General features: G+C 36.9%; 1 protein-coding gene across 1 annotated transcript; it reads left to right on the top strand.

Moving 5' to 3' along the window:
* Positions 1-26,411, top strand: LOC108667029. Its single transcript, XM_018154011.2, has 6 exons — positions 1-17; positions 3,550-4,742; positions 8,666-8,842; positions 20,452-20,598; positions 22,432-22,614; positions 23,713-26,411. Exons 2-6 carry the CDS (start codon positions 3,762-3,764, stop codon positions 24,028-24,030), a joined length of 1,806 nt encoding a protein of 601 aa, XP_018009500.1. The 5' UTR covers positions 1-17; positions 3,550-3,761; the 3' UTR covers positions 24,031-26,411.
* Positions 26,412-27,799: the final 1,388 nt, after the last annotated feature.

Below are 27,799 nucleotides of genomic sequence, written 5' to 3'. Positions count from 1 at the left end.
GGTGTGTGGATGTCATTGTCGGTTGCTCTCAAAACTTGACTGGGCAGCACTGTTTCTACTTATGTGATGTTGTTGCCGGCATAAGGAACGGCAGCTTTTAAACGTTCGTAGCAAAATAGAATACTGATTTAGTTGCTGAATGATGGTTTTAAGTGCGGACGTTTAACTAAGTTAGGTACTTCGATTTCGACTCTAGAGCTTAGATGAGCCATTGAAATCCTATGACACAGAGCATTGAGAAGTTGACGAGCGACCATTGAAAGAAACGGTGTCGTTTCTTAACTTACCCGAGCCAAATTTTCAAAAGAAATTTGTAAGTGTCATGAGTTTAAATAATTTTGCCTAAGGTTTATGATGATCAGCTGTACAACAATATTGATCTGATAAATGAACAATTAAGATTGTTCTATGAGAAGTATCGGAGGAGTAATTCCTGACAGAACAGAATGGTTCAACTCTCTTATTCCGGTATTGTCATCGAGGTACTTTTTTGGATTTAATTTTTGTTGTCAGAGTCGAAGCTTAATAAGTGTTGCTGTTTAGCGGTAATGTTGACTGTCGATAATTGGATTTTCTGATCTTACATGAGCCAATACGGTATGCTAAACCCTTTCGCGGCAAGCATGAAATATGCAGAACTTTAAAATTTTTTAAACAAGTACATACCATAATATATGCGCGGTTATAAGGTATTTTTACTAGTATGCAAATTGAACATTTTTGCACTTTTAGCGCGTCTGGTATTGTTTCTTCTCAAGGCTTATATACTCTTGACTGTGGCTGCCGACAAATGAAGAATAAACTAAAAGCTCAGTACGACATCCCAAAACTAGATTTAAGTGAAAAAAGATATTGCGTTCACTGCAACAGAGTATTTGGCATTCAATACGCTATGAATGAAAATGTTTCAACGTACGACTTGATTCATGTTTTATATGCCTTGACCTTCTCATTCCCTGAAATATCACAACTGGCAACGAGTGCTACAGAATAGAGTTCTTATTTCTGCTTGCTCTTCGCCCACAGCAAAGTTGCCTTCCTCAGTGAGAGCTAATTTGTCGGGATTTACAATTTTAAAAATAATGAAGAATTTTCCATGAGACATCATCATTTTTCAGCCTTCGTAACGATTTAAAATCTCGCTTTGGATGCGAACATTAACATGAGTATATTTGTGAATGGTATAATCTCCTACACCTCTAAATTAAGAGGTATTTTTTTGTAACTAGCAAAAATTTGTTATTTGATTTCTTTAGGTTATAAGGATTTACCTTTCATCTCCATTGCATTTTTCATATTTTAACGCCCAAATCTCACGTAAAATATCTTGATAACGGATGCTGCGAACATATCATTAGGGCTCCTGCTTTTAAAATTCAAAATTTTCCTAACATCCATCAATGTGATTCATTGTATGTATAAAAAAACAGAAAGGTTAAATAAATGTTGTCAATTGAATGAAAAATGCACATCTAAATACTTATCCATATACCACCCTTCACATATCAACCAGGGGACCGTGGCAGCGCTGTGATCGTTCAGCTTCCCTGCTATATTTTACCTATCCTCTTTTTATTTTATCTATCCTCTTCTTATTTTATCTATCCTCTTTTTATTTTATCTATCCTCTTCTTATTTTATCTATCCTCTTTTTATTTTATCTATCCTCTTCTTATTTTATCTATCCTCTTCTTATTTTATCTATCCTCTTCTTATTTTATCTATCCTCTTCTTGTTTTATCTATCCTCTTCTCTGCGTAGGCAGATCAATTTGTCTGCACTTATTCTGATTGATATAATATGACCAAAATAATATGATGAGTTATGACTGGCCGAACACAGCGAGCGACCTTCGTATAATTGTAATATTATAACCATAATAACATTTATTATCATAATGGACAAACGCAATTATGGTTGATTGTCAAAGTAATGTTTCATCTCATATTCTTCAATCTAGTCGACTGTTAATCGATACAACGAGTTTTTATGAGACTATAAAGACTTGAAACAGTTTACATAAAACATGACTGAACATGGATGAAAATAGTAGACAATTTTTATCTATTAAATCATGACGGTTTAACTAAAAATAAACGTTCGCCCGTAAGATAAGTTAAATAACTTAAATAGATCATTATTGTAGTGTATAAATTATATAGATTTTTGTTGCAGTGTATTTACGCAGGTTCTATGTTATTGTGCGCATTGCTTTTTCTATCGTCCGTCCACGTTGATTTATCGCTTGGGTTTGCTAATTTGAATCTATAACTGTGGTAGAAATTTGCTTGGGGTTGGTGCGATTATTTTTCTTAGACCATCTAATCTTTAACCTTGTACGAACATAAAATCATGTATAGAACCAGTAAATATTATCATATCGTTGACCTTCTATGAACGTAAAAACATTCAGAACGTGTTAAGATTGCCTTATCGTTGACCTTCTCTGTACATGAGAAGGCGTTAAAAACGATAAGTTGGTCTCAAGTGCTTTATTACTTCATAAATATGACGTCAGAACTGCGTTAATGGAAATTTATTACTTCAATTAAGAATACTAAAATATTTCAGGGTGAGATTCCTCACAAGTTTATCTTTCATGATTAATACATCTACACGTACGTTTTACCCGCGCACCGGAGGCAATTAAACCGATTATAAATGGGCATAAGACGCATGTCGGCATGTTGGGAGTGATGTGAATTAGAAATCGGAATCTAAATCTGGAGGCAGTCACAATTTTTCCTTACTTGTAATCAAACCGTAGTTTAACACTCAATAGAAAATTAACCGTGGAGTGACCTTGAACTTTTTACATAACTCTTGCTTGAATCAACGGTTAATTATTGTTCCAATATTTCGTATCAGATCCAAATATTGATCAGAGTTTATTTCATGCAGTTTTCATAGCTATATCATTTTGGGCTTAAACATGCCGCTTTCTTAAATTCAAAAGAGCCTATACCACTCCTCACCCCATCATATTCAGAAACTAATTACCGACCCTCAAGGAGGAACATGAGCCATAATTTCAAGACAGACATAAACCACTACATCAAAGACGAACCTAAATAACGGTATCAAGACCTACATCAACCATTGTTTGAGGACAGATATGATCCAATTTTTCAATCGCAATTTCAAGACGGACATGACGTATTAAGACGAAGGTGGAAAAATGATTAGATATGAAATATGTAAATCGGACTATTTCCTGTAATATTTTTCTCTCTTTTAATAAAAAATTCCAATCCACTGTTTGAATTACATGACGAATGACGATTTGTTTATTTTTCGAGTTTTTGTATTGCAGAATTATTATAACAATTAATGAACTAGTAACATGAAAACTGTATAATTGTTCGTGCATTTAAAGGGTTAAGAGTCCCTTAACCCATGTCGAACTTTATAGGTACAATTATACGTGTGCCTACGTTCGGTGCGATTATGTAGCGTTGTAATTTTACATCAGTGGACAAATGTTCAGCAGAAGATGAAGCATTACTTTTTTCGTTTTTCTGTAGTGATTATTCGCTTCATTCCTTACAGGGCTTGATCTCTTGCAGTTATGACAATTACTTTCAACTTTAGACCAAAAGAAATGAATTATTTTGCATGATTACGCCGGTGTGAATTTAACACTATCAATTGATAACGTTGTTGTCTGTGACAATATCACGTGAGAAAAGTGTGCCATTATCAACACCTATGGTGCCATAATCTGCATCTGCCGGTTTGGGGAAGTCAATTTTACGTCAAAGATGGGTACCAGCAATCTTCCTACTACCTCACAGAATGACCTTGATGAGCGCAATCATATTCAGCTGCACGATTCGCTGTCACCTTCTTTGTTGGCGTCTGTTGGGCCCGCATGTTTGAACATGAGAACTGCTCCTCATGATGCGGGATCTTATAACACATCCAGAGACAAGATAAAACAAAATGTTTTGTCTGATGAATCGTCTCAAAATGGCTTGAAAATTACAAGAAGGCTTGGACAGAGCTGCTCCAGTGATGAAACGACGGAAAGTAGAACCGTTATTTCGATGAAAATGACGAATGAGCCTGCGGAAATGAAAGGCCAAAGTTTCGAATCGGCAGATGATATGGAGCCTAGTGATAAAAATGTTCAGTCATTTAGAAATGGTGATTCAGATTTGCACTCGAACACTGAAGATTCCTATAAAGAAATCATAGTTACTCACCGTAGCTCAGCTCGTGAAGAACATCACACACATGCCCGGGGTGCTATCAGTTTACATAAAAATAGAATCCAATCGACGAATTCTGCGTTCTCTGCAGAAAATATTGTCCATAACGTCAGTCCTTTATCAGCTTCAACGAGGAATATTCCCGCTATTTTTTCATCTTCTAGCAATTTATCTCTTAATCACAACGACCTTCCCAATTCTCGAGCTCTGTTTTCTCGTTCCCGAGTGTCCACCTCTTCGCCTAACTTGACCACAGGCCGTGGCTCAGTCAACCCAGTTTCCCCGCCAAATATTTGCTCGGGACCGCCTTCCTCCACCAGCCCCACACTGCGGTCAGACGCTCCAGCGTCACGAGGCTCCAAGGGTTTTTCTCGGGTAGTGCCCAGCCTACAGGAGACCCTACTGGTCCAGCTGGTGCACAACCTGGGACGGGCTGTGTGGAAGTGGCGCGATGACAACCCTAAGGCGACCCGGACATTCATCACGCGGTATAGGAGCGCCGTGCCTGCCCACATCAGGCGAATGATGCTGGTGAGTAGGGCAACATACTCGGATGTCTGTGATTCGTGGGTACTGATACTCTTAATTGGTCTCTGATACATGGTTATTCAGTTAGTAACTCTTCATCTCTGATAATCTGATTGTTAAATAATTAAACGACATCGCCTTAATCGCTAATTTCTTAAACTACCACTCATTGAAATGTCAATTTGAATTAATTTTAATTAATAATACAGAAGACTGAAATCGCAATTTACGGACACGCATCATTAAATACGCGATTGATGCAATATACCTTCGAGCCTCGGTAAACCTAAATATATCTAACCTCCCATAATTTAATTATTTTACACCTATGTAAGATTTGTAGTATTATTGACCTCATGGAGTTTGCTCAATCGAATTTTAATTTTTTGCTCAATCGAATTTTATCAATTTTTATCACACTCAATTGCGATGTTAAGCGGAACAATAAATTTTGAGAAACTAGCATCATTCAATAACAGGCCCGAGTATTCAGTGTTAAATGTTATATGATTTTTCTCGAATTATTTCCTAAACATTGATCAGCTGGAGCAGGCAGTCAGCGAACCTCGAAAATGTGGGAAAGCTAAGTTATTAAATGTAAAATATCCTTAATTAGTTTTAATCGCTCGATTTTATTTAAAATAATATACTTGTTTGACCAGTCGCAATGGCTTCTGGGCCTAATTAAACAAACACCGGTCTTTTCTATGATCACTTTGCACGATTGAATATAAAATTCATGAGTAAATGCCGTTGAAAGCCAGTCTTTTGATAGATTGGGCGGTGGGGTGGGGGGAGGCAATAATTAAACATATATATATTATCTAATGCTTTTGCAATTATCATTTGAATATGATCATGAATTTAAATGGCTACTGAATTAAGGATAACTAGAAGGTTTCAAATCTATTTATTCATATGTACTTCCATGCAGTTATTTGGTAGTGTTAATGTGGAACTTTTAATTTTTGTAATAAATTCCTGTATAATATTACATCTACCATGTGATAAATTCGACGTTACCATCAACCAAGGCGACGCAAGGCCGAAATTCAATTCATCAATAAGGACTTCAGTACTGCAGTCCAGTATTCCCTTTACATATTTCCATCATAGCCACTAATCATCACATCTTTTAGATGACATTATAATCGAATGCAAATATTATTTATAAATATATTTGAAAATATATTTGAGCACTGCACATTGCTCCGTCTAGAGCTGCATGGCGTGTGTCGTCGGCATGGCATGGCACCTTTAAGCGGCCTCGATCTGCCGTACTGCGGGACCAGCCGCGCGCTGTACTTATTTGACTCGTACGCTCCTAGCCATGCGAGTTATCATGAATATAGAGTAAAATAGTCTAAATCTGTTCGCAAGATAATCTAATTCTATAGACTAAACAATCTATTTTTGTAAATGATGTAATCTACTTTTGTAGACAAAACAATCTACTTCTATTCTTAGAATTATCTGCCTCTATAAGATAATTAATTTACTTCTATAGACGACACAATCTTCTTTCGTTGTTGTCGTCCCCTGTTATTTGTGTTGAGATGCCGAATTGGTGCCGAATTTGAAATTATGACCCATTTGAATAGGCCTTGATATGGCGGGAAGATTTCTCTCTTCCATTTGTACTTGTAGTTGCTCACTGTAAATGTCCAGTACCTGTAGCAGGTAAGAATTTTTATAATTATTCCAGTTTCCCTCTTTTGGTTTGTAAGTAAAATTACCGACGCAAATTTGACCAATGTTCATTACCGTCATTAGTATCAAAAAATTAACTGTGTCCAATTACATAGCAAAGTTGGATTTGTAACATTGCACAGCACACATTTGTTGTACGCTGTCTCATTGCACAGACCAAATTAGTTCTGTCTCACTATACTGCACAAATTTGATTAAAACTTTCCTCCGTCGTATCATTTTAAACGTCCCATTAAGACACATGATACGTACAAGTTCCACGTGAAATCAATCAGAGTTCGATTATGCTCAGACTTTGCGATAATTCTACTGAAGGCCAAGGTAAAATCTCAGATACAAGTTTGTAAGGCCGTATTCATTTCAATCAGGGAGATTCTTTACTCACGATTGTTTATCTAGCCGATACCTCGTTTGTTCATGCCCTGTGGCGCCAAGATGTTTATCGTCGCCGGCCTTCTACTTTGTCACGGGGATTCAATGATTTTTTTTACCAGACCCGAAACGTCGTTTTTACAAATACAGTTTAGGCAAGTTGCCCCTGAGGTCTTTTGAACTCATTCGCAGAGATTTTGAACCAACAGAGGAACAAAGTACAGGGAGAGGAATTAATTACAGACAGAGAAATTAAGTACCGAGTTTTTAAGTACGGAGTAATTAAGTACGGTGTAATCAAGTACAAACAGAAAAATTAAGTACAGACAGAGGAATTAAATACAAACAGATGAATTAAGTACAGACAGATCGAGGAATTAAATCCAAACAGAAGAACTAAGGACCGACTGAGAAATTAAATGCAACCGAGGAATTGTGTACAGACAGAGGAATACAGTACATGGAGAGGAATTAAGTACAAACACAGGAATATAGTGCAGACAGAGGAATTAGGTACAGACAGAGGAAGTCACAACTAAGGTTGCGTTGTCGCTCGTGACCGGATCCATTGAGTTGAGTCGCACGAGGCGACTGCTGATGTCGTTAGCTTTAAATGCTTGCCACACTTCAACGGTGAGGTTTCATCACACCCATAATATAAGACCGACTCCATTTCTGTTTGCCTGAATTTTTAATAATTATTACATCGGTCTAAATTTTGATATAAATGTAAATCTGTTCATCTAAGTTATACTTTCAAAACTGCAATGCTGATGGTTAGGCTCCTTACTAGATATTTATTCCGTATATGATCTTCAGCAAAGACCCAGGAACTGAATTTATTCACCACAGAATGGCCGGTAACGAATTTAACATCATTCCTCGTAATTTTAAGGAATAAAAATATCCGAAAAATTTATTATTAACTTTGTCGTGTTTCACTAATAAATTCATGCAAAACTCGTCCAATCCGTCAAGCCCAGTTCAGGAATTGACACATTGTTCTATTGAAACGCACGAGAGTTTTACATATATTTATTTTGTATATATATATATTTTCTTACTCTAGATATATTCTCACTTTTTTCTGTAGTATTGACTCTATATAATAAGTGCGGCGGTCACTGAATACTAAAATCTCTCAATTGTTTGAGAGATTGCACGGTAATTTTACATTTTTAATCAATACAGCTCCAATTAGGATAAAACACAGATAGGTATATACAAAAATTAGGTATGTCCATCCACATGCAGAATGCTAAGTAACAACGAAAACAAATTAATATTTTCAAAATGAGGTAAGGCTGATTAGGTTGTGCGATTACTTATTCACGTTTATTAGGTTTCATGCAGAGGCAAGATCATAAATACCGAGTGGTACAAAGATCGAGTAGAAAGGAAATTCATGGTATCAGAGAAGCCTGAAATTTATTCATTTTAAGTTTTAAACAAACAGAAACATCGATGGAAATTTCGCCCTGGTCCAGTCAACTGGTGCCATCTTCCATGTGAAGTGACCTAGCAGGCTCATGCCAGTGAGTCGGGTGGTGTCAAGATGGCTTCTGCAATTTTGTATGGTTTACATTTTTGTCAAGGTTTACAGTAGCAAGCGATGCAATGTAATTAACCTATTTTGCGTAGTGAAGTATTTTATAAATGTTTCTCGATCAGATGTTTCGTTAATGTGTGAAAAGTTGAGGTGTGACATGTTGANGTAACATGTTAATGCGTTACATGTTAATGTGTGACATGTTAATGAGTGATATGTAAATGAGTAACATGTTAATGAGTGACATGTTCATGAGTGGTATATTAATAAGATGAGTTACATGTTCATGTAACAGGAGCGAGTGCTGCGCGAGTACCGCGTGTGGCACACGGTGTCACTGCGGCTGCTGCAGCTGCTGCTCAGCGACGACTGCTGCTCGGGGGTGAGGGTGCAGCAAGTGAGGGTGTTCTTCAGGGACCAGTTCATATCCTGCCTCACTCCCCTCACACGCCTCACCGTACTCAGGATAGAGGTGAGTCTGATGTTTCTTCAGGGACCAGTTCATATCCTGCCTCACTCCCCTCACACGCCTCACCGTACTTAGGATAGAGGTGAGTCTGATTTTTCCGGGCATACATTTAAATTATGGGATGTTTCCTGAACCTTACTCAGGATAGAGGTGAGTCTGATGTTTACGAGCATAAATTAAAAATATGTTAAATTTCATTGAGACTGAGCTTAGCTTCAGCTTTGTTTATTATTTCATTCAAAATTTTGGAAATTGCAGTTAGTTTCACCTAGGAAAAATATTGTAATTACGGCATGGATAAGCCTTATACCTATTCGCTCTAGTAAAAATGCATGGAGTCGTATGTTAAAAGAAGTGGAACTATCGATCATGTTGAGATGAGCACTGAGTGCCATCTGAATCAGGGCAATGTTAATTCATGAGCTCTGAAGGAATTTCTGTGTTCTGTATATTTTGAACTTACGTGATGAAATATAACCCTCAATTAGGAATTTAAGAAACTGCATGTGAGTTTTGTCTGGTGTCAATCAGACGTCTCAAATTATTCATTATAATTATATTCTAAAATTAGATCACCTGAAATTGAGGTGTTATATTCACTAGACGTGGAAGAGATTGCTGGGAAATGGAATAGACCCGAGATTGATGGAATAGACCTGAGTTAGCATGGAAAACATAACGTGACATCTCACGCGACCTCTCAAGACCTCGTGTATATCTATAAAAGGGCTGAGAACCTAAGTAAGGTCCCCAACAACTATATAACTGGCATGCCGCCATGTAACTTTCGTTGGAGCTACTCCGACATGACGGTCAACGTTTTGCCCATGACTGTGTGTATCGCTAATATAACTCTCATGTACCAACCCCTCAAAATATACGTACTCGGATGGTGTCTTACTTATCCTACACGCACTTGAACAACGAATCATTTTCCTCGGGTTCAGGTAAAACTAATTATATTATTAGTCAGGTGGCGCTTAATTAATATCACCGCCTGACGGTTCAGAATTTTGTTGTCCCCGTAATCGAAGAAAATTTTGTCATCTTAAGGCCTTTGTATTAATGGGCACCGCCGATAAGATAAAGATCAAATTGTGACAACTGCACCTGATAAACGAAACATGCTTCACAGAGGTACGGAGTAACCAAACAATTCATTAATTAATCAAAAGAACTAGGCCACTCTAGACAGCAAAGGTTACATACGTCTAGAAGAAGCTTTAACGTTTATATTTAGTGTAACATATGTAACCGGAAGCACCGCCGCGAATTTGAAATAGTTATGAGTAGTATGCCGACTAAACAGAAGATTTTCGTTAGTAGTTTAACGTTAAGGAGTCGCGTTTTGGTCCGGCTCTAAATTCCCTTGCGTTGGAGAGAAGAGGAATAAACACGAGGAAAAATTTCCCGTTGTATACTGGTGATTTCTAAGTGGTGTACTGGATTCTTCATACAAGGGCGCACAATTTATTCAGTCGAGGTAGGTACATATTATTTTCCACTGACAACTCAACAGCTCCAGGAGACCGAATTAAAACCTTAGAGGTACAAGCGTCGAAATGCGGTGAATTGGCAAGTGACGAGAATTCGAAACGTAGAAAAGTCAGACAGCGAGTGACACGGGTATGAGCCGTGCCGAATCGCGAAAAGCCAGTTTACTAATAAAATATCATAGAAATAAATATTAACATGTCCGGGGCCAGCAGACGACGAGTGACTCATAGCAAACGATTGCATGTAACTCAACGCTATCGATAATTAAACAATATCACATTAAAAGGAGGATTCTTATTTCCGCCAAGGAAATATTGTCAGACAAAAGTTACATTCTTCGAGTTAGATATGAAGCGAAACAATTTTAATAAAAAATTCACAAAACTTGTGTTCCGTCACACATATGCGTGGCATGTCTGACTGCATTCTCATCTATAGACACTTCAGGTCGAAAAACCATAATTACTCGAGAAACATCACCAGTCAAGTTTGAGTACAAGATTTAGCCTTCAAAACCCGCATTGCAGGCATTACTTATCAGCTGTTGCTTTAAGACTTCAAGAAATATACCATCTTTATGGGAATTGGAGATAATTTCAGCTTTGAATCAAAACGTTTCAATAACCCGTTTTTGAAGGGATGTACTATATTTAATCTCACAAAATTAGAAGATTGGTGTATGGATTCCTTAAAATAGACTGTTCGATTTTTTTTTTCTAAATAAAGGTTCTACCGATCTACATCGACGTTAAAGACTTCATTATAAAATGTATTCTTGTTAGCTGATGAATTTACTATTTAGTTATAGCTTATTGATATTTGGTTATAAATTGCTTAATATATATTAGGCAACATATGATATATATTACCATTTCTTCGTATCCGCGTTTATGGCTCGTCTCGAGCCCTGGCTGGTACGTATATATATGTTATATACTTAATAGACAGATCATATAATGATGAATATCGAGATAAGGTAAATCCGGCACTAAAGTGCCTGGGATGGCACGGTAGAATATGCACTTGAGTAGCGGATCGCGCACCGGACCGTCAAGACTTGATATAGCAAACTTTATTTAATGCGACATGATCGTTCTGATAAAATTTTCATCATCAACACTTTATCAATGCGTTTTCAACGTTACAAGTTCTATGGGATATTATGTGTTACGTTTGCTCTTCGGATAATCTCGACTAAGTGACGGATGAAACCCAGACTGTTCGATGAGAAGAGGGTGAATAATATGATCCATTGGTAACCTGTTGACTAGTGAATGTTTTCATCGGTCTCGGCTATTATAGTATATTATGCGGTCTGTTTGCTCATCAGACATTCACTATAGAGACTGATAGATAAGACGCAGACAGCTAGACAAGTGGGTGCAATTTATGAAACAGCATTAGCCTAGCTTTTGATTGCTTAACCATTCATATTTTTTGATTAAGCAGGTAAAATTTAGTAATCACGTGAGGTAAAAATCGGGAATTTGAAAAATCATCCATATATACCAATTTTCATATCAACGATTTCATTCAGTTTTCATAATCATCCCCAAATTAGTTTCTCGATATTTTTTCTATGCTATATGACTATACCGAGCATCTGCTGTGCTAATAATTTTATTGAAGTTTAAGCACAGTACAGGAAGTGTCGCAAGCTGCATCTTGACAGTGACATGATCCTGCGTCTACCTGCTGCTGCTGTGTCCATCACTTTCTTTCGAGTTAGCCAAAAATAAATAAAGCCTTAAGGGGACCGCCCTAGCTAAAATTTGAAAATTTTGAGTTTTTCTGTTTCTTATCTCATCTTAAAGGTTGTTTTCTTGCGCATCGAACGGTATAAGTATCGTCCCTGTACGTCGAAAAATGACTTTGTGACAGCTTTTTGGTAACAGGTGTTGAAATATGATATGGATTTGCAGCTAAAGACACGCCTTAACGCTCGCGATAGAATATGTCTTTTGGTAACAGGTGTTGAAATATTATAGTATGGATTAGCAGCTAAACAAATGCCTTAACGCTAGTGATAGAACATTCATTTGGTAACAGGTGTTGACATATAATGTGGGTTAGCAGTTAAACTCACGCCTGTATTGCTAGGTTAACTAAGCTGCTACGTTTGTTGTCTATACAATTTTTTTGCCTTGAGCGTTGGCTCAAAGTTTGTTTTGGCTTCTCTCATTATGTTTTCTTTCTTATAATTATTTCCAATCGAGATTTCTTGTTCAAAAATTCAGGAATTAAATTCTGTTGAATCCCACGTGCGGCGAAATGCTTGAACAATTCTGCATTATATATTAAGAATAAAATAATTTACAATTAATCATAAAGATGCTCCTTTACACTTTACTCTTGCTCGGTCGCTTGTACTGAACTATATAGGCAGCCAACAGGACCTGGCCGTGACTGGTCTGTGTTGTAGAGGTCGACTGGTGCATTGAGTGGTACATTATTCTTAGGGATGACATAACAGCCGAGGCAATCTAGGCACTGAGTCCCTGCCTTCTTATCTGCGCTTCACTCGTCGCCTGCTCTTTGTGAGGACTTAGTGCGATCAATGAACAGTCCTCGTACAGCTCAATGGCTGCACTCATGCAGCGTCTTGTCGCCGCACCTCTGGCATGGCATGAGTGGTGGCGTCTCATCGCTGCTCCTCTGGCATGAGTGGTGTCGTTGCAGGATGTCTGTTGCTGCTGTACAATGTGCATGTTTGTTCACAGGAGTGTCCTGCTCGTCTATTTGAGGTCTCATAAAATTCACAAATTTGTTGCTTTCGAGCACAATTAACGCAGCTTGTTGCTGCTGTTTATTTTTGTCTGCAAGGAGGTGATGCACCTTGACAAATGCCATATTCTCTCATAAATGTGGATGATATTCAGGGGCTTGTGTGTTGTGCTGGCTGCTACTATGCAGATTTGTTTGTGTAAGTGTTCTGCGATTTATTATTTCTAATGCCTTCATAAAGGTGGCAAATTTTAGGTCTTTGAACGTAATGGATGTTGATGGCCGCTGCTGCGAAATGTACGCGTTTGTTTGCATGAGTGTCCTTAGCGTTACGTCTCATTTTTTCATTGAGGTGCCAAATGTAAGAATTTTGAGCCTAATGGACGCTGCTGGTTGCCGATATTTTTTATTTTTGGAAATTTTCAATGCGTTCAATGTTGCATGTCAAGCCTTACATTATAATAAACGAATTTGGTGCGATCAGCAGCCGTCGTATTGACATTTAAACTCAATCTAAACACAATTAATCACGCAATGACGCTCAATCACGCATTTTTTAAAGCTAATTACATTTTTGGATGTAGTATAGCCAGGTGTATAGACCTAGTATAGGCCTAGCTTTGGTGCTAGGTGAATGCATGATTTATACAGTGATTTTGTTATTTTCAAGGAGGTTTGATGTTTTTTTTGATGTTAGAATCAATGTTCCATCGTTGATCTTCCTTAAATTTACTTTTTCAATATGAGTTTGAAATTTTCAGGGAAAACCTTTTTCATAACGATATTGAGATGAGAGTACAAATTATAGCGGACTTTCGATGAATGTTTTTCGAAATAAAATAAACAAAGTGGAATTGTTCTCTGTGAACACTGGCACGCAAACTAGTTATGAGCCACAGATCGTTCGATGAGTCAATGCTCGGTATTATTTACAGTATAAGAACCCAATAAAAATTTGCTAATAAGAACCATGCTGACATTGGCATTATAGTGTCCCGCATCATGACATTGAAAATAAGTACCCCCATGCTAACATTAAAATTCAGAACTCCCTCATGACATAGCTAGTTAGAACCCTGCCCAATCTGCAAGATAAGAACGGCAGCAAGATGTGCTGCCGTTCACAATTAACTACTGTTATTAGTTTATAAGGAAGCAATTATTATTATCTGTTTATTATTGCCAATAACAAATCCTGTCTTTTCGTCATGCTTCAGTGAAGTTCAGTGAATGAAAGCACGCCAGTGCGGGCAGACCAATTCGATAATTGAATCAGTGGTCATAAGTTTCATCTGTTTAAATATGTTGATAATTTCGTGTCAGTGAGACAATAACCGTAGAATTTTCAAAATCTTAGGCAGGTTCATAGAGCACAGAAAAAATCTGCATCAGTAAAATACGAATTATGTGTATGTAGATAATATAAAAAACAGCACCGCTGAACTTACTGTAGGTATGTTCAGCAGCTGCATTATATTCTAATCATAATGCCTTCATTAGCAAGTGCACTAAATTGTGAAACGTGGCATACAGACATGCCTATAATTACATTGGGGTAAGCTGCCGCGGACTTTAATACAGAAAGTATTTTAACCCGTCCCACACCTCGATCCTCGATATCTGCATCTTATTTATAACACTCCCAACTCAGAAACACCCTTCACACACACAAAATGGTACTAGTAACATTATCTGGTCACTCTTCAAAAAGCTTTAATACACGAATTATTTGGCGGAGATAAATATGTTTGACGCAAGTATTTCAACTCTGTATCGTGAAAATTAAATGATCAAATGTGGCGGGTTTGGATATTTTCGCATTGCATGTCAAGCCTCGGTAGCGATCTAGTCGTGGATCAAACACCTCTTAAAGCTTCAAATTTTTGTAATAATCTCATCACTCAAATTTCTTGTAAATGCATGATGCATATGCGTACCACCAATATATGCAAGCGGTCACATTGCGGTCAAGTAATTTTCTGGCCATTTATCTTGAGACATGTAAATCCTGTTATTCCACTTCAGTATTATTCCAGAGACATGTGTCGAAATAAAAAAAATTTAATTGCTTCCAAATTCTGTGTCATCGTATAATTAGTTACATAAAGAGGGTTCCATATGTACGCATCAATTCTCCTTTATGCCTCATTTCATTTTAAAAGTATTTCGGGAGACCTGATTTAAGGATGGCGATGAGTTTTCTACGTGGGAAATGTTTTTACTTGCGTGTTAGTCGCGATGTTCTTGTTTTGTTACAAGTTAGAGCCATGGTTTTCTCTTAGCATGATTTGCATCGGCTCTGTTTAAACTTTATTTAAACTTTATTTTAAATCGCGTCACATTTTTTGCAATTTTTGTCATCACCAAAAAAAAAAACAATTATTTTTCTGTACGCAATAAATAACTTGAACAATTCCTCATTGTACGTGTTTATATAATAAAAAGTGCAGTGTTCCATTACCCGTACAAGCCCTCGTATTTGCATAAGTCTGAGCTCAGTTCACCGACAAGGATGCCTGTCCTTGAACGCACCGCCGACCATCTGCATGGCTAAGGGTATACGGATAGCCTTATATGGTTACGATGTTGTTAACCAATCAGACCCTGAAATAACCGGGTATAATTATACACGTAATCACAAATTTAAAATTGAGTTTATTATAAATTCATATGTTACCATAATCGTTCAAATTTCGAGCATTTAGAACATAATTATTAGTGTATTATGGATTTCGCACAATCCTGAAGGTAATGTAAGATTTCAAACATAACAGTAAATGACGATAATTCTCTCCATAACACCAAGAATTTCAAAGAAAACAAAACGCCAAGTAAATTCTACATATCTTCATTGCAAAAGTTTCATAGCTCAGCTCTATCATCAGTTCAAAAAATTATATAATTTCAACGTAATCAGCAATGAAAATGGAAATGGACATGAATGATTAAAAACCTAAGTAAAAAGAAAACAACAACGGAACATTGAAACCTATTGATTGCCAATTTCAAGAGGATAAGAACTGCATTTAAACACTGAATTTAATATGTTGACATCTTTTTCAAATACAGTCAAGAGATTATTGGGTGAACTAGCGATCTAAGCAGACCAATGGTATAATTCTATCATAATTATTTTATATCATTATATTAGCATTTCGCCACGCACAATTATTCATCCACTCTCTATCTCATCCCTCCGACTCCAAATGTTGATTAATTACCAATACTTTAGGTACGAATAACATTGAGGACGGCCAATACGCGTCTGCGTGGGTGATCCTCCAAGTCCACCGCCGCGTTCACAGGCAGCCGCTTGTGTCAGCCTGCCATGCGCGGTGCTTATCAACGAGCTGCGCAGGAATATAATTAAAGCTTCTGTCCTTTGTGGTAAATTTAAATTCATTGCGCTGCAATTGTTTTGTATGGCGTCACTACGTGCTTGGCTCAAAAACACGAAATTTTAGTATCACTTTTTTTTAGCCTTCGTTAAGTTTACTTCGGCACGGATTTAGCTGAAATATTAACAAACAGCATCATATTGAGTTGAATTTTTCTCGAAGACCTAAAAATATAGGCTTATCTTTATGAAAAGCTGAACGTCGCCAGCCCTCACGTGCTGCAACCAACGCCCCTCTTGCAGCTGCTGCAACCAACGCCCCTCTTGCAGCTGCTGCAACCAACGCTCCTCTTGCAGCTGCTGCAACCAACGCTGCACATCTTCTTTTATGAAGAGGAGCGCCGTATTTCATGTATAAATGTTATAGCGTCGAGTCATTCAGTTCAATTATTAAACGAATCAATAATTTTTTTAGTTGACGGTGCAGCCAGAGGAAGTTACATGAATTATCGCCGTTTCCTCAGCTAACCTTATCAGTACTGATAGTAATGGGCTTGATCGTATATGCCATTTGAAATGTTATCGTCACTGTAATGGAGTATCTGCATGACACATGCATTTGCACATTGTTCTTGTGATAAATTGCTTGATACGTTATCGTCCAAGGTCCAATTTTGGAGTGATCTGTGATGATGGAAACGAAAATTGTATTCTTTTAGAGGCGCTAACCAATTTTTCATTTCATTTTATTGTCATTAAACATGAGACTGGTAACATTCGGTTATGGAAATTCCGGTCATAACTGGTTTTGCAGGTCGCTTCATGGGATTTGGCCGCCATATGGGTTATTTGTTATGCCTGCAATCTCAAACCAATGCAAATTTTATTCACTAATAACCAATGCGAATTTTATTGACTAATAACCAATACGAATTTTATTGACTAAAAACCAATGCAAATATTATTGACTAAAAACCAATGCGAATTTGACTGGCGAAAAAACAATGCAAATTTTATTGAATAAAAACCCATGATAATTTTATTGACTAAAAACCAATACAAATTATATTGACTAAAAACCAATGCGAATTTTATTGACAAAAAATAAAGTGCAAATTTTATTAACTCTTTGTGCGACATATTTCAAGTTTTCTGAACTAAACAATTTTGCCCATTCTCATTCATTGTTCAATTTTTGCTAATGCTGCAATCTCTGTTTCTCACGCTCTTCACTTTTTCTTTGATTGCACTTTTAATTTATTATATTAACTGAATCTTTCTACTAGCAACACGTATGATTCTACTCGTTTCGAAGGATTATCATAAAAAAATCATGTACTATTCCCCACCACTGAATATTAGAAGGCCAATTCTGCTCATTTATTCAAATTCCTGTGAACAGTGCCTCGCAAGTTCCTGCCTTGCACTGCAACATTCATTGGCAAACATTCTCAGTTCATCGCACTAAGGCAGAACCAAGCCAACATTTCCGATACATATTTTACGTCTTGACTGAATCGTTCAACTATGGTCGATGCCAGGCATGCAGTCCTTGGTTATGCCGGTCACTCCTATAGCTTACAAGTACAAAAGAACTAATTTTCTTTTCGTGTTCCTGCCTTTCATAGTTACGTATAAGTATTGCTGCCGTAATATATTGATCTTAATTAATCAAATTACTCATTTCAAGATCTTACTTATGCTGACAGCTGACTGACTTGGAAATGTTAATCGACTAAAACTGCGCGTGATGTGGAGAAATCTATTCAATCTGATATGATATTCCATCCTATAGCACTGGCTGAAACCAGAATCATTATGCACTTTTAAAGCAGTCTTGGGCAGCACGAAAATATCTTGCGTACAATTTTAGATGTGATTCATGCTGTTATTTTGGTGATGGTTTTTGGTAATTGTGGCACGTACGCCTAATGTTCGTGCAACTTTTATGAGAGCAACAAACTTTCTTGTGTTGACTCGCAGAACTGACGGAATCAGCAACTTAAATGAACGGAGGAAGCTTAATCGTCCAAATTAAAGCTCTTCTAATTATAGCCCAAAGATTTCGCCTTGAATTTTGTTTGTTTTGTCGCTATAGCACATGGCTGTTCTTACTGAGGCTGCTTCTTAAGAGCTTGTGTTAATTGTATGGCTGCCGTAAGTATCAAATTCCCTAACTAATTTCGTTATTGTTGTAATATACGAAACATATACGAAAGCTAAATTGCGTTCTTGTTCTCTAAATTCTATCCATGAACAATTGCTGTTCTTTAGGCTGGCACACCACACTGCGTTCATGCATCGCACGACAGTTTGTTCATGCGTCAAGCGTGAGTTTGTTCATGCGTTACACGCACTGCGTTTACGCATCACACGGCAGTTTGTTCATGCGTTACACGCACTGCGTTCATGCGTCACACGGTAGGGAGTTCAGCTGTTACTCAACTCTCGACTGTTCACTCACCACGCAGAATGAACGCTGATTGCTCCATTCAAGATTTCTTTGAAAGATTTCTCTTTGATGTACTCCTGAATTGTCTCAGGTTGCATATTCTGTGAAACAAAATTAAGGGCAATGTACTCCTAAATCTTCGGCTCTCAAATATCATGATCGTAGAAGGACAATTAATGACGATTTTCTAAACTATTCTATATTCCCCTCATTTATCCATTTTATAAAAACGCCTATCTTATTCACTGTTTTTCTTTCCTTCGTATCTGTTAATCAGGCGAGAGCAACGAGTGTAGGTTTTAATATCATCGAAGTTGCCTGCAAAATACCGCAACTTGCCAAGAATTCGACCGTGTTTATAGACATCGACTTGTGCGAAGCCTTTCCTCGTCCCTAGAATGCGCGCTCTTTGTTTATTCAAAAATAAAACATTGCACGTAGCTGTATATAATAAGAATAGAATTAATATCTATGTTAATTTTATCATGTATGTCTCAGTGTGGTATATCATGTTCGCAAATTAACCGATAAATTAAAGCAAATAAAATATAATGATAATGGAATGTTATTCGATTATCATTATAGCAGATAGCGGATTTCTCAACAATACATTCATTTGCCGCTCCAAACTGCGTCAAGAAACAGTTTAAGTACACGTAGCGGCCGATCTCTCGTCTATGATTGGTGGGTTTATCATGAGGAGTCGTCAGTGATTGGCTGACGGAGTTACGAACTCGTATTTATTTTTTGTGGTACAGTCCCGGGTAGGTTAATGCTTGTCTCGTTGCATAAGCAAAATTACACCCAAACTCAAAAATCAAACGTGCGCTGATGAAATTATACCTACGATCATAACGTTGTATAATAATACAAGCGGATTGCATAAGTAAAATTATACCCAAACTCAAAAATCACACCTGCGCAGGTAAAATTATAAGTTGTAGGATTATATTTAACTAAGGATAACGTTGTAGGATTATAATTAATTAAGGATAGCGTTGTAGGATTTTAATTTATTAAGTATAACGTTGTAGGATTATAATAGTTTAAGGATAACGTTGTAGGATTATTCAGTCTGGCAAGGGTTAAGGCTGCTTGTCGTCAACATTGATTTTACGCCGTGGCGGGCGGCAGCTGAACTTGGCCTTAATTGCCTTGTGGCCGACCGATGCCAACGACGCTCCTGTGCTCTCAATGCGACTTGAATCTGCCAGAAGATAATTTTAATTTTAGTTGATAAAGCAGCTTCTGGTACAGAAATAAATCGCTTGAAATACAGGATTTTCTTCAATGAACACATTTAACGTCGATGGATAGTGTTTGATTATTTAATGATATTACTTACGATTATCTCTGCCGGCATTCATGTATGCAGTAAACTTTTTAAATGACGGGAAACTCACCTTTTTGCGCATTTTTCTGATACCAGAGTGAGATTTTAATTTTTTTATAAACTGTAAAAAGTATATAAATCGGCCTGAACTACAATGTTTGAACAAATAACTAAGAACCTACAGAATTACTATTATGCTTGGGCAAATAACATGGAATTATAATAGGAATTACGTCATAAATTAAACTTACTTTACGATTTTTCTACAGGATTCATCGTGGCGGCTGCAGAACGTCCAGGAGTCGGAGCTGTGTCAGGCGCTGTCCCGCCTGCAGCAGCTGCAGGTGCTGTCGCTGCACTACCTCGCTACTGACGTCGTGCTCGCCACCACCGTCGAGAACTGCCATGCACTTCGGGTGATTAATTAATATAAAAAATAATATAACTCAGTACTCACTGCAGTGAGTGACAGAGAGCTAATTTTCTCGTCGACGAAAACTTGAGGTCACGGACAGACGGACGGACAGACGGACGGACAGACAGATAGACAGACAGACAGACAGACAGACAGACAGACAGACAGACAGACAGACGGACGGACATGGCGAACACAATAGTGCATTTTTTCCATGAATGATAAAATGCGCTAAAAAGATAATATTGTTGCTAATAGAAATTGCACAGACTTCATAGAAAATTTCACAGACTTTATAGAAAATTGTACAAACTTCAAAGAAAATTTCACAGATTTTATAGAAAATTGTACAAACTTCATAGAAAATTGCACAGTCTTCATAGAAATTCAGACCTCGTAGAAAATTGTTCAGCCTTCATGAAATATTGCACAGACTTCATAAACAATTGTACGGACTTCATAGAAAATTGCACACACTTTATATAAAATTGCACAGACTTTATAGAAAATTGCACAGACTTCATAGAAAATTGCACAGACTTTATATAAAATTGCACAGACTTTATAGAAAATTGCACAGACTTTATAGAAAATTGCACAGACTTTATATAAAATTGCACAGACTTCATAGAAAATTGCACAGACGTTATATAAAATTGCACAGACTTTTTAGAAAATTGCGCAAACTTCATAAAAAATTGCACAGACTCATTTTCTTTGGTTTTTATGCTTAATTTGAAATTTAGATATGACTCATAGGATAGAAACTCCGGAAAATTTTTACGATTTCCTAAATGTGTTGTTTTCGATTCAGTCGACTTTTTAAGGGATGTGTAATGTAAGTTCTATTTCGAAATATTTTCGGTGATCTCATTCCCTGCTCTTACCCCCCGCTCCACTGGAAAATTTATGTTTAAATTTTTTTACGCAAGAAATTTTTGGTCTTCAAAATACTGCTCCCACACTCACCATTCCAATACTGCTTGCACTGGGAATGAGCGACTCTCCTGCACAAGTGCCCCAATTTTACCGCAATTAGTACCCCAATTTTAATTTCATTTTATTATTAGTTAATATGTATATAAGCTGACAGTTTTGTTACATTCACCATGACTTATGGTTATTGTACATATTTCATGCACGGATTAAGGACTAGCTTGAATACATGTTTTATCGCATTTTATTCGAATATTGAATTTTTCTGAACTCTTTATGCATAAATATATTGAAAAGAATGACAATATTTTGTCGCATTTGCAGGTTCCATCAATTGCTTCTAATATAAAGCTATAAATTGAATAATTTTGCGTTAGTTTGTAAATGATTTCTACTCGGCGTAGCTTTACGGATACCAGTCATATATATCGAGTCATTTGTCATTTACGGCACCCCACGTACAACCGCTTGTTGACAATCATAGTGAATAATAGAGTGGGCATGAGCATCAGATAGAAACATTTATGGAACGTTGGACCGTACCAAATGCTTTCACGTTGGTTGCTTTATTGATGAAATTTCCACACACGCACAAAATTTCCACGTCACTCGATGCTCGATACTTTCAATGAGCGTTTCATTTGAATAATATTTCGTAACACCGATGAATTTTCCAGTGTCACTTGATGTTTATGTGAGAATCACTGCTTTTCTACCTCTAAGTTTTACATCATAAAATACGTTTCGTGTTTGATGCTAAAATTTTCCTATTGCTAAAGTTTTGGACTTACAAAGCAATGTCGTGACCAATTAGTACTGTATCGGTATCTGACCTTGCATTAATTTTAATTAAGCCCTTTATTTTTGATTCCCAATCTAAAATACTCGTCTTGCGCAGGTGCTGGATTTATTCTTCTGTAGTGGCGTGACCGACCGCGGGGCGCAATGGTTGCTAGGTCGTCCTGATCCCGCGTTCCGCCATGGACCGCAACTGCAGCCCAGACTGCGGAAGAAGAAGTGGTACGCTGCCGCCCTGCGCTGTATCTCCACGCCGCTCCGTAGAAAGAGGAAAAAAGTCTCGGTGAGTATTCGGCGTAAAGGATAAGTAAACTTTAATGCATTATTCGTGACGACTCATGATTGATTATAGGATCTAACTTGGCATGACTAAGCTTTGCACCTGTTTTTTTACCATGAATATCCGTACTACTTCAGTGATACTGGTGTATTGGCACAGTATTGCTCGTGGAAGATAACCAAAGAGCTACATCATCCAATATTATTTGCAAGTAGAAAAATCAGGGTAGCAGTTGAGAATGTAATTTTCTATGAGTTTAATGAGATTCCATAGCTCACTGAGAGAGCCTTTACCTATAGCGTCCTGAGGGCACTGTTATACATAGCTTACTGAGAGGGTTATTATGGCATTGGCATTGCCTACGAAAAGCACGGCCATCGAGGTCTTATTTTATATTTTATTTTTATGCATTTGGATTGGGTGAACGTATACATCTGAACACAGATTTTTAGAAAGAAAATGCTCGGTTTTACCATCATCTTTTTTGAGTTTAAAAGTGGTAGGAGTTCTATTGCTCCGGAAATCGAGTAAACTAAGTTTCTTTATTCTTGTTATCTCAACAAGTAAATTGAACGGAAAAGCTTTAATAAAATCACATTTATCACTACGATTGGAGAAATTTTGCTGACAGTTTCTACCTTGAAAAAAGGCGAAATACTAGGGAAGTGATGACTTGCTTTTCTTTATTAATGAATTTTAAAAAAGGACTTCCAATTCCTCTCATATTGCTCTTATTTTGTAAAATATAATACTATAACCAATTAAGATTGCTTTTAGATTGGTAATTTCAAAATTTACGGTTCCCATCCAGAGACCTCAAGCCTTTTGATATTAACAGCCACATCTTATTTATCTTCACCTTGGACGTTTAAATTCAGTTTGAAATAATTTAATATGCAGTCTATAAATTCTTTTATGATGGTCTTTATTTATCATACGATGTAAAATATACTGTCAATTAATGCCGTCTTGCCTCTCCGCAATGTGAGTTTCAAAACTTTATAATGTTAATGTCAACAGACAAAGCGATGGATGTTCTGCTGTTATTAGTATCTTTGATCAGTAATTGAACGTGCATATGACCATTTAACATTATTTCAGATTCAGCAGGACGTCATTTACGACACTTACTGCACCAGAACAATCCAAAGCTCGGTACCCTGCGAGGCATCGGTTGGCAGAGGAAGATCTCCGTATCCGCATTTCTCGTACGGGGAAGCGCCGGCGTTTGATCTGTACTCATGCAGCTCTGATTGTGATGACGCGAAATTTGTGATTGAAAATACATCGAAGATTGTTTTGGCTAATCTTACCTACTTGGATCTCCGAGGAACCAGCGTACCGATTTCAACGGTGGAAGCGATAAGGAAATTTAAGCCTAAAGTTAGAATTTTATCTCTCAAGGAGAGCTTGAAGTAATAGTACAGATTTTTCCCTTCAATGTTCGCTCGACGGAGATGTGTTTTTTTAATAAATGACGCCTTCTTAGTTGCAGCGCACTTTACCAAATGAAATTGGATATACCAGATTAGGAAAAACGTTATCGAGTCGACCACGCCACACGATGGTTATAAATTGTTGATGCATAAGTTTGTAATATGTACGATCATGTTTTATGATGGTTAATGTAAAATGTTATTATGTGATTCAACAAGTCACGTCAGCCTGGTCGGTTTTGCTGAACAAGCTAAAAGTCAGAATTCATTTGAAGGATTTTCTGTTCTAAAGTAATATTTCAAATGAATGCAAGTCACCTCGCTTCATCATTGTATGCTAGCATTTTACTGATTACTTATTAGTCTAAGTTTATATTATCGTCTTTTTACTGTGATGTTGTTTGGGTCTATCGCTCCTGAAGAATCCCTTCTAATTGACATTCCCAATCACCGATCATAGGAAGTTTCCTTGTCTCTGGAGGTGGGTTCCTCTTCGAATAATGTTTCCTCTAGTTTTGCTGTTGACTATATTTGATTATTTCATAAAATTTGAGTTTACATGGGAATCGTGTTAAATTTCAAGGCATGGAGTGATTTTCATAAAATTAGACTATTTAGGTAGTCGTATGAAATTTGAACTTTACGGGCAATTACATGAAATTAGGATTTGCCTACAATTTGAAGGTATTGGGAAATCGCATGGAATTTGATGTTATTGGGTAACGTGTAAATTTTAACTTATAGCAAGGGTAAAACTGTGATCGTAAATTGTATAGGCGTTAATGACCCTGTTAGAAATAATACGGTTATGCTTATTATTATGGTTAAGTCAGAGTGATTGTTGGGAATTTATTGAAATCGTTTAAACCGTTGAACAGATGGCTAATTTGCGAAAAACATGGATGAGTAGTAAAGTAATTTATAAATAACTGTTGAATTTGATGCGTATTTTATGAACTGTTGAAAATTTCAGTCGGTACATAGAACATGTTAGAACTGCCAGTAAATAAGAAGTTATAGTATATGTTGAATATATGTGCTCACCTTGCAGACACCAGTACGGCCAGTCTGTATACACATGATATATTAATATCAAGTAGTTCAACGTTGTGTTCTACCAATAATTAATTGTTTAATTAGTTAATTAATGAAGCCATGAAACAATGTTAAGGAATCAAGGAAATTTACATTTTGACAAAATTGCTTCCGAAATTCATAAAACGTATTATATATTATTTGGTCTCCAAGAAGTTTACAAATTTGCGTACTTTATTTAATTCGAACTCATACGTTATTTTTATTTAATTATTTGGTTATGCAGTTACGTGATTATTGTCACAAAAACATTATAATGAACCACACTTTGAATAATTGCATTGACTATATACAGTATGTCAATGATTGCTGCATTATTAACTAACCGCTAATTTTTTACATGTTTTTGCATTATTAATTGAAATATTTATTGCAAATGTCCATTTTTGGACAGATTGGCGCTCGTTCTTAATGGCATTTCATCGAATAAATCTACATAATAATTATTGGACGATTGTTAAGCAGTCGCGTCACCAGACAATAACATGTTAGGTTAATTATGAGTGCATTTTATACTTGATTGGGTGTACTTCTGTGAAATAAACATTCCAGTTCATTTTCGACCAATATAAAAATTTTATCGGTTTAACCTCATGTAAATTTCATTTACGTTTCAGGCGCCATAAATCACCAATTTCATACCAATAGCAGAATACGTCCAAGCCCGGTCCAATGCTTTGACTAGCGCGGTTATCAGTATTAGATTAGTATTAATATCCTGCCATTTCTAGAGAGGTTCAAAATTATAGTACTAGCTGATGCCGTCCTATTTCGCAAGAAAATATTAGCTCGCAAATTACTATCAGGATTGTGAATTTTCAAAGAAAAATTCTATGTGCGCAATTTCATAGCATTTGCATTGCAACGCCTATGGCATATGCAACGTACTCCAGCTGTTAATGAGGTTGCGTGAGAGACAGCGGTTTTTTCCTGACAAATCAAATTGATTTAAAACCTTTAGTATTGGGAATCAAGAATGGTAGGATTATTTAAAATAACATTCAATAAAGTTTTGAAGGATAAGGCATCTGTTCCTGCATGTCTTTTGTATTGCGCAGTGTCATTCACCCTGGTCTCCCTGCTCTTATACAGCATAGTTTTGGTGGATATTTTTTGTGAATTTGAATGTTTTTGGTTTCACCCAAGCCTGGAGCGGTCTTTAACTCAAGAATATGTCTACGAATAACTACTTTGTACGATAATGCACTGAAATTTCTGTAGTCGTGCTTAAAAATTAAATGTTTTGCAGAATATATTATTTACATAATTTCCGGTGATGGTTCATGTCCTGCAACAATTATACATATATATATATGCTAAGAAAATATGACAGAAAATCACGTTTTTTGAGAAAATTAATAAGCATAATCGAAACTTGAATTAAGAAATAAATACAAATCCGGCAGTTCTTGCAGCAGTCCCGACAAAATATGATCTCTGTCGCCTGTTCGTGACTTGGTCTACGAAACCAACACATCTCCCAGTGAAAATTTACAGTCTCGGCAGCTTCAGATTTCGATTACCAGAAGCTGGGGCGACTCTGAATTCTGTTAGGGCTGTTTATGAGTTAACTCAGAATCATTTTCTGATTTAATCCGCAACCTTTGACATGAGCTCGGAAAACAAGGTCAACATCATCGAATGTTGACCTTGTGGCCGTGGAATTAATGTGAACGTGGAATAATTATGAACGCGTTCAAGAACTGGCTAGATAAAACTATGGAAAAATATATGTTCAGATTTGATATGCCTAGCATGTGGAAACTAGCCTGTGGCCGTGGAAGAAGGTCAAATATGTCGGAAGAGCGTCACGAGCGTAAACATTGGCTAGGCCACACTAGTTATATATTATATTTCTTAATTCAAGTTAACTCAGAATCATTTTTTTATTTAATCCGAAACCTTCGACATTAGCTCGGAAAACAAGGTCAACATCACGCGACTGTAAATTTTCACTGGGAGATGTGTTGGTTTCGTAGACCAAGTCACGAACAGGCGACAGAGATCATATTTGTGGGGAGTTGACTCTCTGACGTGAGACTGGTGACTTGAATTCGTGAGCCTTTACCAAGTTTTACTGTGTAAATCATTACAGTAAATCTAGACATCTCGCAAATAAAAATACTTGAAAAACATTAAGTGATATTAGCCTGAGAAGTTTTCATGTGGAAATCAAAGAAACAATCTGTATTGGGAACAAAACCACCGGACAGCCAACTTGTAAATTTAGGTTTTTAACTTCTGTTTGTGTTTTTTTTATTAACTCCAAACTAATTTTCTGCATTTATCTGTGTTCTAGATTTATCGAACTGACGATGGAGCTGGTCTCCGAAACGTTTTCAAAAGAGATATGCTAAATTTTTGTGGTGTTTTCTTCGCTTTTAAATTTCTAAGATAGACAGCTCCGTATCCAAATTGCAATAGCGCTGAACTCTCAAACTACCCTTGAAAAAATCTATGTACCAGAACTTCAAGAAGAAGAAATTGAAGATTTATTGGAACTACTCAGACCCTCAGGAGTCATAGGCTCATGGCTGTTAGAAAGCTCCTCTGTGACCCAGCAAAATCCCATATGCCATTATTTGTGCTGACCTTTTTAGACAAACAATGACCTGAAAACATTCAGATTAGATATAGCAGCTAAAAGTGGATCCATA

The sequence above is a fragment of the Hyalella azteca genome, unplaced genomic scaffold, assembly GCF_000764305.2.
Source record: "Hyalella azteca isolate HAZT.00-mixed unplaced genomic scaffold, Hazt_2.0.2 contig12049, whole genome shotgun sequence".
Lineage (NCBI taxonomy): Eukaryota > Metazoa > Arthropoda > Malacostraca > Amphipoda > Hyalellidae > Hyalella > Hyalella azteca.
Note: the sequence above shows the minus strand (reverse complement) of the source record. Positions and strands in the feature narration are given on the sequence as shown.